General features: G+C 48.8%; 1 protein-coding gene and 1 pseudogene across 1 annotated transcript; one reads left to right on the forward strand and one right to left on the reverse strand.

Annotated features, from left to right (window-relative positions):
* Nucleotides 1–1,178: 1,178 nt before the first annotated feature.
* LOC147971978 (uncharacterized) lies at nucleotides 1,179–2,090 on the reverse strand (annotated as a pseudogene).
* A 1,019-nt stretch (nucleotides 2,091–3,109) lies between these two features.
* On the forward strand, nucleotides 3,110–8,669 carry LOC147971979 (uncharacterized). The gene is made up of 15 exons (XM_087526480.1): nucleotides 3,110–3,601; nucleotides 4,274–4,450; nucleotides 4,564–4,688; nucleotides 4,762–4,894; nucleotides 5,005–5,154; nucleotides 5,280–5,333; nucleotides 5,900–5,995; nucleotides 6,105–6,164; nucleotides 6,260–6,334; nucleotides 6,422–6,475; nucleotides 6,867–6,968; nucleotides 7,057–7,707; nucleotides 7,843–7,971; nucleotides 8,090–8,197; nucleotides 8,372–8,669. Exons 1-15 carry the CDS (start codon nucleotides 3,194–3,196, stop codon nucleotides 8,519–8,521), a joined length of 2,472 nt encoding a protein of 823 aa, XP_087382606.1. The 5' UTR covers nucleotides 3,110–3,193; the 3' UTR covers nucleotides 8,522–8,669.
* Nucleotides 8,670–13,519: the final 4,850 nt, after the last annotated feature.

The following is a 13,519-nucleotide window of genomic DNA, read 5'->3' on the forward strand; positions in this document are numbered from 1 at the left end:
ACCGCATAACGGTATACGTTGTTCCCTTTGTCATTGGTATGTTACTTGCCCGAGATTCGATCGTCGGTATCTCAATACCTAGTTCAATCTCGTTACCGGCAAGTCTCTTTACTCGTTCCGTAATGGATCATCTCGCAACTAACTCAGTCACATTGCTTGCAAGGCTTATAGTGACGTGCATTACCGAGAGGGCCCAGAGATACCTCTCCGACAATCGGAGTGACAAATCCTAATCTTGATCTATGCCAACTCAACAAGTACCATCGGAGACACCTGTAGAGCACCTTTATAATCACCCAGTTACGTTGTGACGTTTGGTAGCACACAAAGTGTTCCTCCAGTATTCAGGAGTTGCATAATCTCATAGTCTAAGGAACATGTATAAGTCATGAAGAAAGCAGTAGCAACAAACTAAACGATCATTGTGCTAAGCTAACGGAATGGGTCAAGTCAATCACATCATTCTCTAATGATGTGATCCCCTTAATCAAATGACAACTCATGTCTATGGCTAGGAAACTTAACCATCTTTGATTCAACGAACTAGTCAAGTAGAGGCATACTAGTAACACTCTGTTTGTCTATGTATTCACACATGTACTAAGTTTCCGGTTAATACAATTCTAGCATGAATAATAAACATTTATCATGATATAAGGAAATAAATAATAACTTTATTATTGCCTCTAGGGCATATTTCCTTCATAGAATGCCCACCCCTGGACTGAAACTCGGTGACGGCGACGCGCATTGCAAGGACTCCGACCACCATCGAATGCAAAAGTATTTATTATACGGAGGAAAAAGGCGTACAAGATTTTGTGAGCATCTCTAGCCGTTGCCCCTCTAGGAGGCTAAAAAATCGCCCCTGGGGGCGAGCCGACGTTAAAATCGGCTCTGGGGGCGATTGAGTTCCCAGCCGCCGCCCAAGGCGTCGATATCGGCCCGTTTTTTCCGCAATTGTGCCTGCTTTTTGGCCCACTTTCGGCAAAAATCGGCCCGCTGTCAGCGCAAATCGGTCCATATTCGTCGTGGTTTGGCGCAAATTCAACAGAAGTTATTTTTTATCACATAGTTCATCACAGAAAATCAATAGAAATCAAATAGTTAACAACAAATAGTTCAATACAAACTATATAGTTCAACAAATAAAAATTCATATTTCATCACACGTCGAGCTAGGCGTTGCTCTTAAGCCTCCATAGGTGCTCCACCAGATCCTGCTGCCGTTGTTGATGCACCTGTGGGTCTCGGATCTCCTGACGCATATTGAGGAAGGCAGTCCAGGTTACCGGTAACTGGTGATCTACTTGCGCAAGAGGACCCTGCCTGTAATATGGTTCAGTGTCAAACACTGGCTCTTTCTGCTCGCTCTAAATGATCATGTTGTGCAAGATGACACAACAAGTCATGATCTCCCACATTTGATCTTTCGGCCAGGTCTGAGCAGGGTATCGAACAACAGCAAATCAAGATTGGAGCACACCAAATGCCCGCTCGACATCCTTCCTGCAGGCCTCCTGAACCTTCGCAAAGTGGGAGTTCTTGCCTCTTGGCACGAGGTTTGAGATAGTCTTCACAAATGTAGACCATCTCGGATAGATGCCATCAGCTAGGTAGTATCCCTTGTTGTAGTGCCGTCCATTGATCTCGAAGTTCACCGGAGGAGAATGACCTTCAACAAGCTTGGCAAAGACAGGGGAGCACTGCAGCACGTTGATGTCATTGTGAGTTCCTGGCATACCAAAGAAGGAGTGCCAAATCCAGAGGTCCTGTGTGGACACTGCCTCAAGTACCACATTGCAACCGCCTTTGGCGCCTTTGTACATCCCCTGCCAAGCAAATGGACAGTTCTTTCATTTCCAATGCATGCAGTCGATGCTTCCAAGCATCCCAGGAAATCCTCTTGCTGCATTCTGTGCTAGGATCCGAGCAGTGTCTTCAGCATTGGGTGACCGCAAGTATTGCGGTCCAAAAACCGCCACCACTGCCCTGCAGAACTTGTAGAAACACTCAATGGTCGTGGACTCGGTCATGCACCCATAGTCGTCGAGTGAATCACCGGGAGCTCCGTATACAAGCATCCTCATAGCTGTCGTGCACTTCTAGATTGAGGTGAACCTAAGTTTGCCAGTGCAATCCTTTTTGCACTTGAAGTAACTATCGAACTCCCGAATGGAATTACCATCCTGAGGAAAAGCTTTCAGCTCATCCGATAACGGCGCCGAAATACTTTGTCGCCGTGCAGTGGAGCGTCGGTGAAGTAGTCGGGGTAGAGCATGCAATAACATTCCAGGCAATGCCGGTTCTTTGCTTTCAGCCGCCCCGACGCTGAGCCACCTCGCCGCGGCTTTTCATTACTCGCAAGCAGGCTGGCGAGGGCGGCGAGAACCATGAGATGCTCCTTGTCCTGGACGTCGGCATCGGCTTCCTCCTCCAGCAGCACTGCGAGCGCCTCCTCGTCGTCCGAGTCCATTGTCAAGCAGACAAATCGCCGAACACCTGGCGGGCGCGCAGCCGCCGGTATACCGCCTTGCACGGCCGGAGCGCTGAGAAACTCGCCCAGAAGGTGGTGGAGAGGTTGCCGCGGTGAAACCTTCTCTCTTTTCCGGCGGGAAATGGCCTATCTAGCGGTGGTGGGCGGTGGGCGGCGCCGGGATCGGCAGGGTGGTGGCCGAGCGCGCGGGGGTGGGGGACGAATCTGGAAGATTGCCTTGACTTTTCGTCTGACAATGTGGGGCCCAGGCATGTTTTTTCCTTCCCTAGAGCCCCCGAGCGCCCCCTAGTGCGCTGGGTTCGGCCTGGGATCGCCTGGCCCCAAAACGGGCCGAGCCGGTGAATTTCGGCGTCTTAAGGACGCGACTGGTTTTTTTTCGACGCCGACGTGAAAAAAGTCGCCCCGGAGGCCTGTTGGGGCGTGGCTGGATATGCTCTTACTAGTAGGGTTTTAGGGTGTGTTTGGATTGTGGCCAAAGTGTATTTTATCAAAATTTTGGTCATGACTTAAAGATTAGTCTTTATTTGAATGGTTATCAATTTTTTAGTGTGTTAATAAACTCTAGCCAACTCTAGTTCATTTTTTCTGACAATATTGACCAAATCATGGGCAACCAAAACCTCCTGACACAAACCAAACACACCTTAGAGCGTCCATCCCCGGCGGCGCAGCCCGAACCTCCCCCCTCCCGCGGCGATGCGCCAGCACGCCCCCGCCTACACGCCGGAGGCGGCCTCCGCGTCGGCCACGGGTGGCGCGGGCGAGCGGCACAGCCTGCCGGCGCTGCAGGCCAAGATGAAGCGCAACCCGGAGGGGTACGAGACGGAGCTCCGCCAGCTGCAGCGCCACTTCGAGTCCTCGGTGTTCCTCTTCCGGCAGCAGGCGGCGCTGTCGTCGTCCTCCTCGGGCGGCGGCGGCGGGGAGACGGCCAAGGAGCTCGGCGACCTCGCGCTCTTCCTCGCCCACGTCGCGCCCTTCTACCCCAACGACCTCGCCGACCTGCCCGACCACATCGGGGGCCTGCTCGACACCAACGCCCGCGCGCTGCCGTCCGGCCTCCGGGTGCACCTCGTGCAGGCGCTCATACTGCTGGTCAATCGGAAGGTGAATTCCTGTTCAATTCATTAGTTGCCTTCAGATTGAAATTTGTTTGGTATTGGTGGGCAAGAAGAGATAATGAGCTATTGGTACGAATTATTGTTCAAATTCATTGATGTGGGGTCTGTTTATCGTGGTTAATGTATACGGCAGTTGACAAGATTTTTCTGCTAGTACATTGGGAAAAATGTGTACCTCTTTCAGTTTTGCTTCTTATGACCACAGAAGATGTGTACCTGTTGGTACATTATAGGATAGCAGCAAATTAGGCCGATGGGCTTTGCATTGTTCAGGAATTCATTCATACTGATACTACAGTAATGCAATGGCCGAAGCCTAGGATAAATCATCTCAACGGAAAGTTTTGAACTTTGACCTGAACTGTAACCACCACTGTTCCCAGAGTATATGGTCTTGGTTTTCTTCCTTCCAAATTTGATGTTCTATCAGCCCCATTAGGAAGTGTAACCGGACTGCGAGTCCGTGATTGTCTGGCTGTCATCTTTAAAATTTAAGGGCCTCTGGTTCGCAGTTGAGTTTCTAGACGCGTTTTTTATTTGGTAATGGAGGAGGACTAGAGAGTGGATTATTACCGAATGAAGAGCTTTTTTCTTTGCCTTGCAGAGTTCAGTTTTGCAATCTTATATCATTGCAATCTTTTGTTACTTAAATGTTTAGATTGTTGATCTGGAAGACACCATGGAGTTATTTATGGAGCTTCAAGTCATTGGAGACCGAGCAGTAAAAAAGCTTGCATTTTCACATATTGTACACAGCATCAGAAGGATGAATCAGAAGCACAAGAATGAAGCCAAGAATCGTAAACTGCAAGGCATCCTTTTTAAATTAGTACAGGTTTGCAACATCTTACACTTGATTTAAGAAGTATTATCATGCTTAACATTGTAGCTGGTAAGCATACACTTGAGGCCATTTCTCACCTCATCTGATTATTTCCTGTTTGTCAGGGCGAGGAAGAGTCGAGAGCAAAGAGGGCTTTTACTATCCTGTGTGATCTTCACCGTCGAAGGGTCTGGTTTGATGACCGCACAGCAAATGCTATATGCGATGCTTGTTTCCATCCCTCTTCGAGGTACATTTTGTAAGGAAATGTAGGTGTTTGCTGTTGGTTGCTTCCCATCTAAAACAGTGTATTCTACATGCAGGCTTATGACAGCTGCTATTTCATTACTCATTGGGTATGAAAATGTTGAGCAAGAGGATGATAGTGATGCCAGTAGTGAAGATGAAGCAAGTCAAAACCCAAATATTATACTTAGTAAAGAAGATGTCTACAAGGTGATTTGGATGTTTTGAATATTGGGTCTCTATTGATAGTATTTTAGATCTTATGGTTTCACTTGTCTCTTCTAATGCATTCTGTCTTTTCTTGATATTTTTTTTCTCAGGCAAATCACAAGGGTACCTCTGCTAGTAAGAAAAAGAAGAAAGCTAAATTGGAGCGTGTAGTTCGTAGTATGAAAAGGCAACAACGTAAATCCAATGAGGAGACTGGCTCCAATTACTATTCGCCCCTTACGTATTTAAAGGATCCCCAGGTAGAGTAACATCATAAATTTTCAAGCTGTGTCATTGTCACCATAAAATGAGATGCCACATCCACTTCTTGCTGTTGATGAGATAATCTTCTATTATGCTGAAACTCCTTTTGGGGCTCTTACAGGGTTTTGCAGAGAAACTCTTCTCTCGGCTACAGAAATGCAATGAACGATTTGAGGTTGGTCTTATTATTCCTATATCTAATATCCCTTCATGCTGCTGTGTTGTCCTTTTGGAGGTTGACATGGTTTCCTCGGTTACACAGTGACCATTATCAAGTTGGTGTCATAGATGTCTGTAATTTCTTATGTTGATGGTCAATCTTTCAAATGTTCGCTGATGCAGATTCTAACATTACTTGTATTGTGACACGAGTAAGAACAACCCTCAAAGTAGGAGAATACAGACTTAAATCTCAATTGTTGAATTGTGTACAGCAAGATCGGTTGCTCAGCTCACTAGGCGGTTAAAGGGTAGTCTACAAGGGTGTAATTATTAGAAGTGTCATCTGAAACCAAAAATAGGTTGCTTTAGGTGGCTGGCGTGAGCTAGTTTTCATCCAATGGTTAAGATTGTTAGATCCCGTTCTTATTTTTCGGCTTGTTCTGACTTCATATGCTCGCTATCATATCAACCTTTTCCACATTTAGCATGCGATTGCATGCTCTTCTGTAGCTTAGGCTTCTGCCACTTTTTGGTGAACACGAACCATTTCAGTTTAAAGGAAAACCATTGCATGTGCAGGTAAGGATGATGATGTTGAAGGTCATAGCAAGGACTATTGGCCTGCATCACTTGGTTTTGTTGAACTTCTATCCATATCTTCAAAGATATGTTCAAGTATGTTACTTAACTGAGAGTATGCCTAGCCTGCATCAGCCTTTGAAAAATTGCTAGTTCTATTCTATGCTGATATGGTCATATATTCCTTTACCCTTATGCAATGCAGCCTCACCAACGAGATGTGACTACTCTACTTGCTGCAGCAGTACAGGCTTGCCATGAGATGGTTGGACACTGTACTTTCCCCCTGTATTTTGTAACCAATGATGTCACTTCTCTGGATATTTTAAATACAACGAAATTAATTTGTTTCTTTTGCAGGTGCCTCCTGATGCTGTTGAACCGCTGTTCAAGCAGATAGTAAATCAATTTGTGCATGATCGTTCCCGTCCGGAGGTTTGCACGACTCGCTTATTCATCATTTGAAGTGTGTGTACTTCCTGATTAACGTGAGCATATGTCTAACTAATTGACTTCTTTTAGGCTATTGCTGTTGGCCTGAATGTTGTGAGAGAGATCTGCATGCGAATTCCTTTGGTACTTACTTTGCTCTTCTCTGACATCCCAGTTTCAGACTTCTGTGCATTTACTTAGTTTGTGGTGCTACCTTAAAAGACTCATGGATGGTACACTGAAAAGATTGTGATAGTTGTGTGACTAAAAGTTTTAAGCATAACTAAATGAAGACGCGTAGACTCGGCTATACATGACCAGGCTTCGTTTATTTAATTTTAGTAGTGGTCTACCATATTGTCGATCTTGAGCTTGGAAAGTTTCACTGGTGCTGTTCTTTTATGCTTGTAAACTAAACGTGCAGTCTTGCATACCTTGTGTCCTTGGGTCCTCTATGGATTCTAGAATGCCCAGGAAGATACTACTGGTTCCTTTACTCACTTAACTTCCTTTGATTCTTCCTCTAAATCGGCAGATGATGAATGAGGATCTACTCCAAGACCTTGTTTTATATAAGAAGTCCCACGAGAAAGCTGTTTCTATTGCCGCTCGCTCACTTATCACATTATTCAGGGAGGTCAGATATTTTCTTGCAGATTCTGTGTCTGTTTTGGCATTTGCAGTTTTGTTTCACTTAGCTAAACCTACTTTTTTTCTGAATTCAGATCTGTCCTTCATTGTTAGTCAAGAAAGATCGTGGCCGTCCTATTGATCCAACTGCTCGGCCAAAAGCATTTGGAGAAACCACTATTGCTAGTGATGTGCCTGGAGCTGAGTTGCTAGATGAAGAGATGTCACCAGAGGGGGGTTCAGACGATGAGTCTGATGCTTTTGATTCCGATGACGAGGAAGTGTTGCCATCTGCGAGTGGTACCCGACAAAGTTTGGAGAGTTTATCAAACAAGCTTGATGCTAGTGAAGATCATGAAGATGAAGTATCTGGGGAACAAGATGATGCAGAGGAACTAGACGAGGATGATAGTGATGACGATATGGATGAACTAGATGACGACTCTGACGTGGATGGTGATACTGATGCGTCTGATGAGGATGAAGATGAGGAGCTCAATGAAGATTCAGAGAATGAAGACTCGGACCAGGAGGTTGAAGACAGTGATGAGGGGGATAAATCAAAGGGCAGCGGTTCCAAGGTGCAGAAGAGAAAGTTAAGTGATTATATTGGACAACTTGATGCCGCAGATGCAAGCCTTCGAGCTCTGAAGAAGTTAGCAGGAGCTAAGAAGGCTGAAGCCTCAACAGATGAAGCTGGCAGAATTTTCGGCGATGAAGATTTTAAGCGCATAAAAGAGCTCAAGGTATGTGAATTTCGCATAGCTTCTCTACTTCTGTTATACATTCATTCATTGTGTTTCAAGCTTAGAGTACCTACTCTTGTTCAAAACTAAAATTGCTGTTAAGCAAACATTTTACTGAAAGTGCATGAGTTTCAGGCAAAGAAAGCAGCAAAGTTGGCTTTGGTTCAACATGGGCTCAGCAAGGGTGACACAAGATCAGTGACCTTCAAACTTCCTTCTACTGATGAGCTTAGCTTGAAGCGCGTTGATCCATCGGAGCTCGCGGTATCCTCTCGCTCCCCGCACACAAAATCACATACATTTTATCTATATAAACTATTCTTCCCCACCTACCGCACGCGCAAAAGCACATACACTTGACCTGTATAAACTATTTATGCAGGCTCACGTCAAGAGAAAGATGACCAAGGAAGAGAGATTAGAGATGGTGAAAGCTGGAAGGGAGGATAGAGGAAAATACCAAGCAAGAGCAGCTATTAAACAGAAAAAGGTAACCCAAGAACCTTATTTCCTTATGTTAGCCTGGGCTACATGTTCGTGGCTGGTGAAAATGTGATCTCGGTGGCATTCCATATACGACATGGATGCTGTAATGTTTTCTTCTGCGGTTTTTTGTTTGGCCTTCTATTCCTTGTCTGATCACTTTCTTTTTGGTGTCTGTTAGACGGGTGGCTCGAGCAATAAGCAGAAACAGCACCAGAAGAAGATGCCTCTGGCGGCAAAGAGAGCAAAGGCAGCGCGTTCTCGCCAGGAGAAGAAGACCAAAGCGAAGCACTCAGGAAAGCAGTTCAGGGGACGGAAGGCCTGGAAATAATGAGGGCTTGTGTTTGCTTCTTTGCAATTGGTGCCCGGAAATTTTGACTGTCGTAAGGATATTGTGTATGATATGTTTACATACGATATGCAGTTTACAGCAAGGCCGTATTTTAGTTGTTGCGTGGAAGGAAAAATGTGATGAACGACGAGGATGTATATGGGAAGAAAGAGACTAAGGGGGTGTTCGGATTCCCTCCGCTCCGGACTCAGCTCCGCGGAGCTGGCGGAGCTGCGGGCTAAAATAGTGTAGTTAGAAAGTAGGCACTCCGCAGATCCTGTAATTCTGCGGAGCCGGTGGAGAGCCGAACAGGCCCTAAATGTTTAGTAGTAGGAAACTTTTGATTCACCCGGCTGAAAAGGGACGCTGAGTTCGGGACGCAAAGTTATTGCTCCCGAGCGCATTTGCAACCAGATGAACAGTAACACCGAAAAACATTGAAAAAAACTTCAAAAAATTATGATTTTTTGGCAAACTTTGACAAATTATCTAAGTGCTTGCAAAGTTTCGTCGAGGAATCACATTCGTGGAAGATGTGCCAAAAAAACAACAAAATCGATGCTCCGAAAATGCTACTTTTGAAAGCAATTTTGGAGCATTGATTTTTTTTTGCCGCGACTTCCACGGATGTGATTTCATCATGAAACCTTGCAAGCACATAGAACATTTGTCAAAATTTACCACAAAAAAATCAGACATTTTGAACTTTTTTTCAATGTTTTTTGGTGTTACTGTTCATCGCGAGCTGATGAGCTCGCGAGCAGAAGGGGACTTCCATTGAGTTCGCGGCTTTTCTCCTCCCATCTTTCCCTCATCAGCCAGAATCAACAGGTGAAGACCTCCCATCTTTCACTCCTCCTTTAGGATCGACAGGAAAGAAAGCACTCCCATGGCCAACCACCGCGCTTCAAACCGGTAGGACTAATGCCACCCACTCGCAAGGGACGCGTCGCGCTGCAAATAAACCGCAACATGGTCCATGTAAAATGGGTGACCAAAAGGTCCACGTGTTTCCGACGTTATGCAAGCTAAAGGTGATTGCAATATACTCCATGTTGCAAACGTCCACCTGCGACTTGACGAGCTGACACGACACAGCAGCAAGCACAATATGGCTTATGTTGCAGTTGGCAAGCGCAACATGGCCAGTGTTGCAAACGGATGGGTCGTCCTGAACGACTGACCGCATGTTGGGGACAACCGCCACATCTTAAACTCCTGAGCAATCCGCTGCTGAATCGACTGGAGCGAGACCGACTCCCCATGGAGGATAACCTATTTCCAATGCCGCCATAAGCACCAGAACACCAGAACCAAGCAGGTCAAGATATCATGAGCTAGTCGCGACAACACACTTGGCAGTCCACCAAGCTACAAGATTCAAATTTGTCGCTGTCATGCACTCGATCTGGCCCCACCTGAGCAACACTGAGGCCCATACCCGATGAATCACCACACCGGCAAGGTCTTCTAGTCCTGATCACACAACAGACAAGCGGTAGGGTGAGAAATTCCATGCCGATGCGGACGATCAGCTGTCGAGCAACGATCGCAGGCCAGAAGCCAAGTAAAAAAGCGACACATATATAGACGAAGCACGTGAGCATCAAATCCAAGGCGATCGCGGGCCAGAAGCCAAGCAAAAAAGCGCCATATATATAGGCGGAGCATGGGAGCACCAAATCCACAACGTCCCGTCTGGCTCCGACGACCAAATGATGGAGTCAGGCACCCCATGCACCTGCTAGCACCTGTGAATTTGAGGATTTGCCACAGGTTTCTTTGCACTTTGAGGATTTGCCCCTCTTCTTTTTGTCATCAGTTATTTGCCACAACTTTCCCAGATTCTTGATGATTTGCCCCTTATGCACATTTTAGAATTACACGATAAAATCTTTGACCAAACTAGCACTTAGCCCAAATTAGGCAACTCGCGTTCAGCCATCCCATTTACCTTGTCTGTTTGTGCGTATCCCATTGCTCGCCATGACTCACAGTCGCGTCTTGCCGTTGGTATGCCTTGTTGTGATCCTACTAGTTGTGCCACTCCTCTCCCCGTGCTACGCAGCTGCTTGGCGCCGTGCCTCCTCTCGGTCGTCGTTTTGCTGTGTTGCTGCCTCCCCGTATCTCCTCCATGAACGTGGGTCGTTGCCGTGCTTTTCCACCTCGCGCTCCTTCACAACCACCTCCACACTACAAAAAAAAACACATCCGTAACATTTTGGGCCGAACGAATTTTTTTTCTGTCATACATATGACACTTCTATGACAATAATTGTGACAAAACCCAGTATCATCATAGATGTGGTGGGCTCCTACTTCTATGACAAAAAATCATAATAGAAAATGGGCTTTTCGTCCTGGGCGGGCCGGAGACGCAGCTGCATGACATTCTTTGGGCCGTCCATGACGAAAAAAACCATGGTAGAAGCGAGGGGGAGGAAAATTTCGGGGAGTTTCTGATTACGGTGGGAGGTCGGGGGCCGAGCGATGCGCGTTTCTCTCGTACACGTACGCGCGTGTGTGCGAGGCGTTGGCTCTAACTGAACCCGAGCGAGGTGTTAGGCTCTAACAGAACCCGAGCGATTGCACTGCAGGCTACGCGTTACTGAACCCGGGCGATCGATAGATGGCTGTTAACTGAACCCGATCGAGCGATTCCTTGGCTACTGCTGCTAACTGAAGCCGATCGATGAGATGAACAGTGAGCGTTGCGCGGGGGGGGGGGGGGGGGTTGGATGAACAGTGAGTGGTGGCGTTGCCTCTGGATGAACAGGACCCCGTGGTGTGGTGGAGGGCTGGATGAACGGTAGACGGTGGAGGGGTGCCCGTGGAGGGGTGGATGAACAGGACCCCGTGGTGTGGAGGGCAGGATAAACAGTAGACGGTGGAGGGGTGCCCGTGGAGGGGTGGTTGAACAGGACCCCGTGGTGTGGAGGGCTGGATGAACAGCAGACGTTGGAGGGGTGGTTGAACAGTAGCCGGTGGAGTAGCGCGCGGTGGAGGCTGGATGAACAGGAGCCCGTGGAGGCTGGAGGAGGTCAACGGTGAATGAACAGTAGCTCGTGGAGGCTGGAGGGGGTCGACAGTGGAGATGAACAGTATCCTGTGGAGTCCCATTTTGCGATACGCCACACCCCTCCCGATGAACAGGACCTCCGTTTCGACCGTAGCGCTCCAACACAAGTCCGTTTCCTCTGTTTTGCGGTACGCCACACCCCTCCCGATCAACAGGACTCCGTTTCGACCGTAGGAGGTCCGTTTCCTCCGTTTTGCGGTACGCCACACCCCTCCCGATCAATAGGACCCCCGTTTCGACCGTAGGAGGTCCGTTTCCTCTGTTTTGCGGTATGCCACACCCCTCCCGATCAACAGGACCCTCGTTTCGACCGTAGGAGGCCCGTTTCCTCAGTTGTGCGGTACGCCAGGCCTCATTTCCATCGCCTCTTCCGTCCAAGCCCTCCCGATGAACACGACCACGCATTCCGTTCCGACCCATGAACACGACGACGACGCTGTTTCTCCGTTCCGACCCAGCCATGTACACGAGCCATCGCCGTACGTATGCGCGAGTAGGCGTTCGAGACCCCGCCCGTATGTACACATACGTGGCCGTATTTTCTTTCTTGCACACTGGCCGCCTCTACTACGACACGTGCGCGCCTCTACATCCACGAGTATATATGTACGTACACGTTCGCGACCAGAATGACAACACTACGCACGCTTCAACCAGGTGGGTCCCGACTGTCAGACACTTCCTTGCCTGCGAAGATGTTGCTGGTGGGTCCCAGCAGTCAAGGGGAAAAAATACGGTGGCCCGTCCGGTGGGTCCCCGCTGTCAGGTGGAGAAATAATTATTTTGCACGTAATAAGGAGGCACTTCCTTGTTGCGGCCGTGGACCCAGCTGTCAGCCTCTCCACATACAGTCCACGTCCGATGGAAGTCATTCCTTGACCACGCCGCACCGAGAGCACCAGGGCGGTGGACGACGGCGAGGCCTAGGAAGGGGACGACGGGGAGTCGGGGAACCCGCGGCAGTGGAAGCCCCCGCGCATACGGAGAGGAGTACGAAGGTTCACTGGTTCGGCTGCGATGTGAGGCTGCCGTCGCCGCAGGGCCTGGCCAGCGGTGGGAATAGTAGGGGGCGGTGAGGCCTCTACGGGAGCACAACCGGCCACGGGAGGCAGGAGCATGCGGCACGACCGGCGCTGCTTTGGGCGGCTGGAGCAAGAAGACCAGAGGTTGAAGAAGCACTACGGCCGTTGGATGGACATCGTACGGTCACTGGAGCTAGAATCGTTCATATTGACTAAGTTGACAAAGCCCTTCATCCCCGTCAACTTAGTAGGCCCACAAGTCAGCCTCCCACCAAGGTGGGTCCCAGCTAGCCGGGGGAGTATTCATTTTTTTGTGCGTAATAAGGAGGCACTTCCGGTGGGTCCAAGCTGACAGCGGGGGGAATGTTTTTTTCGCGAAATACGGTGGCCCGTCCGGTGGGTCCCAGCAATCAGGGGGAAACGATTTTTTTCGCAAAATACTGATGGCCCATCCGGTGGGTCCCTGCTGTCAGGTGGAGGAATAATTATTTTCCACGTAATAAGGAGGCACTTCCTTGTGGCTGCCGTGGACCCAGCTGTCAGACTCTCCACGTACAGTATTCTTCCGATGGAATTCGGTAGTTGACCACATTGACCACGGCGCGCCGACAGCACCACGGCGGTGGACGACGGCGAGGCCTAGGAAGGGGACGACGCGGAGCCGGGGAAGACGCGGCAGTGGATGCCCACGTGGAGAGGAGTATGAGGGTTCACTAGTTCGGCTGCGCTGCCGTCGCCGCAAAATAACAAGGGGTGTGGGTGAGTGGAGTGGAGGGATGGCCTGGCCAGCGGTGGGAGTAGTATGGGGGCGGTGAGGCCTCCGCGGCAGGACAACCGACCACGGGAGTCAGGAGCAGGCGGCACGACCGGCGCTGGTTTGGGCGGCTGGAGCAAGAA

The sequence above is a fragment of the Triticum urartu genome, chromosome 5A (assembly GCF_056163025.1).
Source record: "Triticum urartu cultivar PI428250 chromosome 5A, HENAU_Tu73, whole genome shotgun sequence".
NCBI lineage: Eukaryota > Viridiplantae > Streptophyta > Magnoliopsida > Poales > Poaceae > Triticum > Triticum urartu.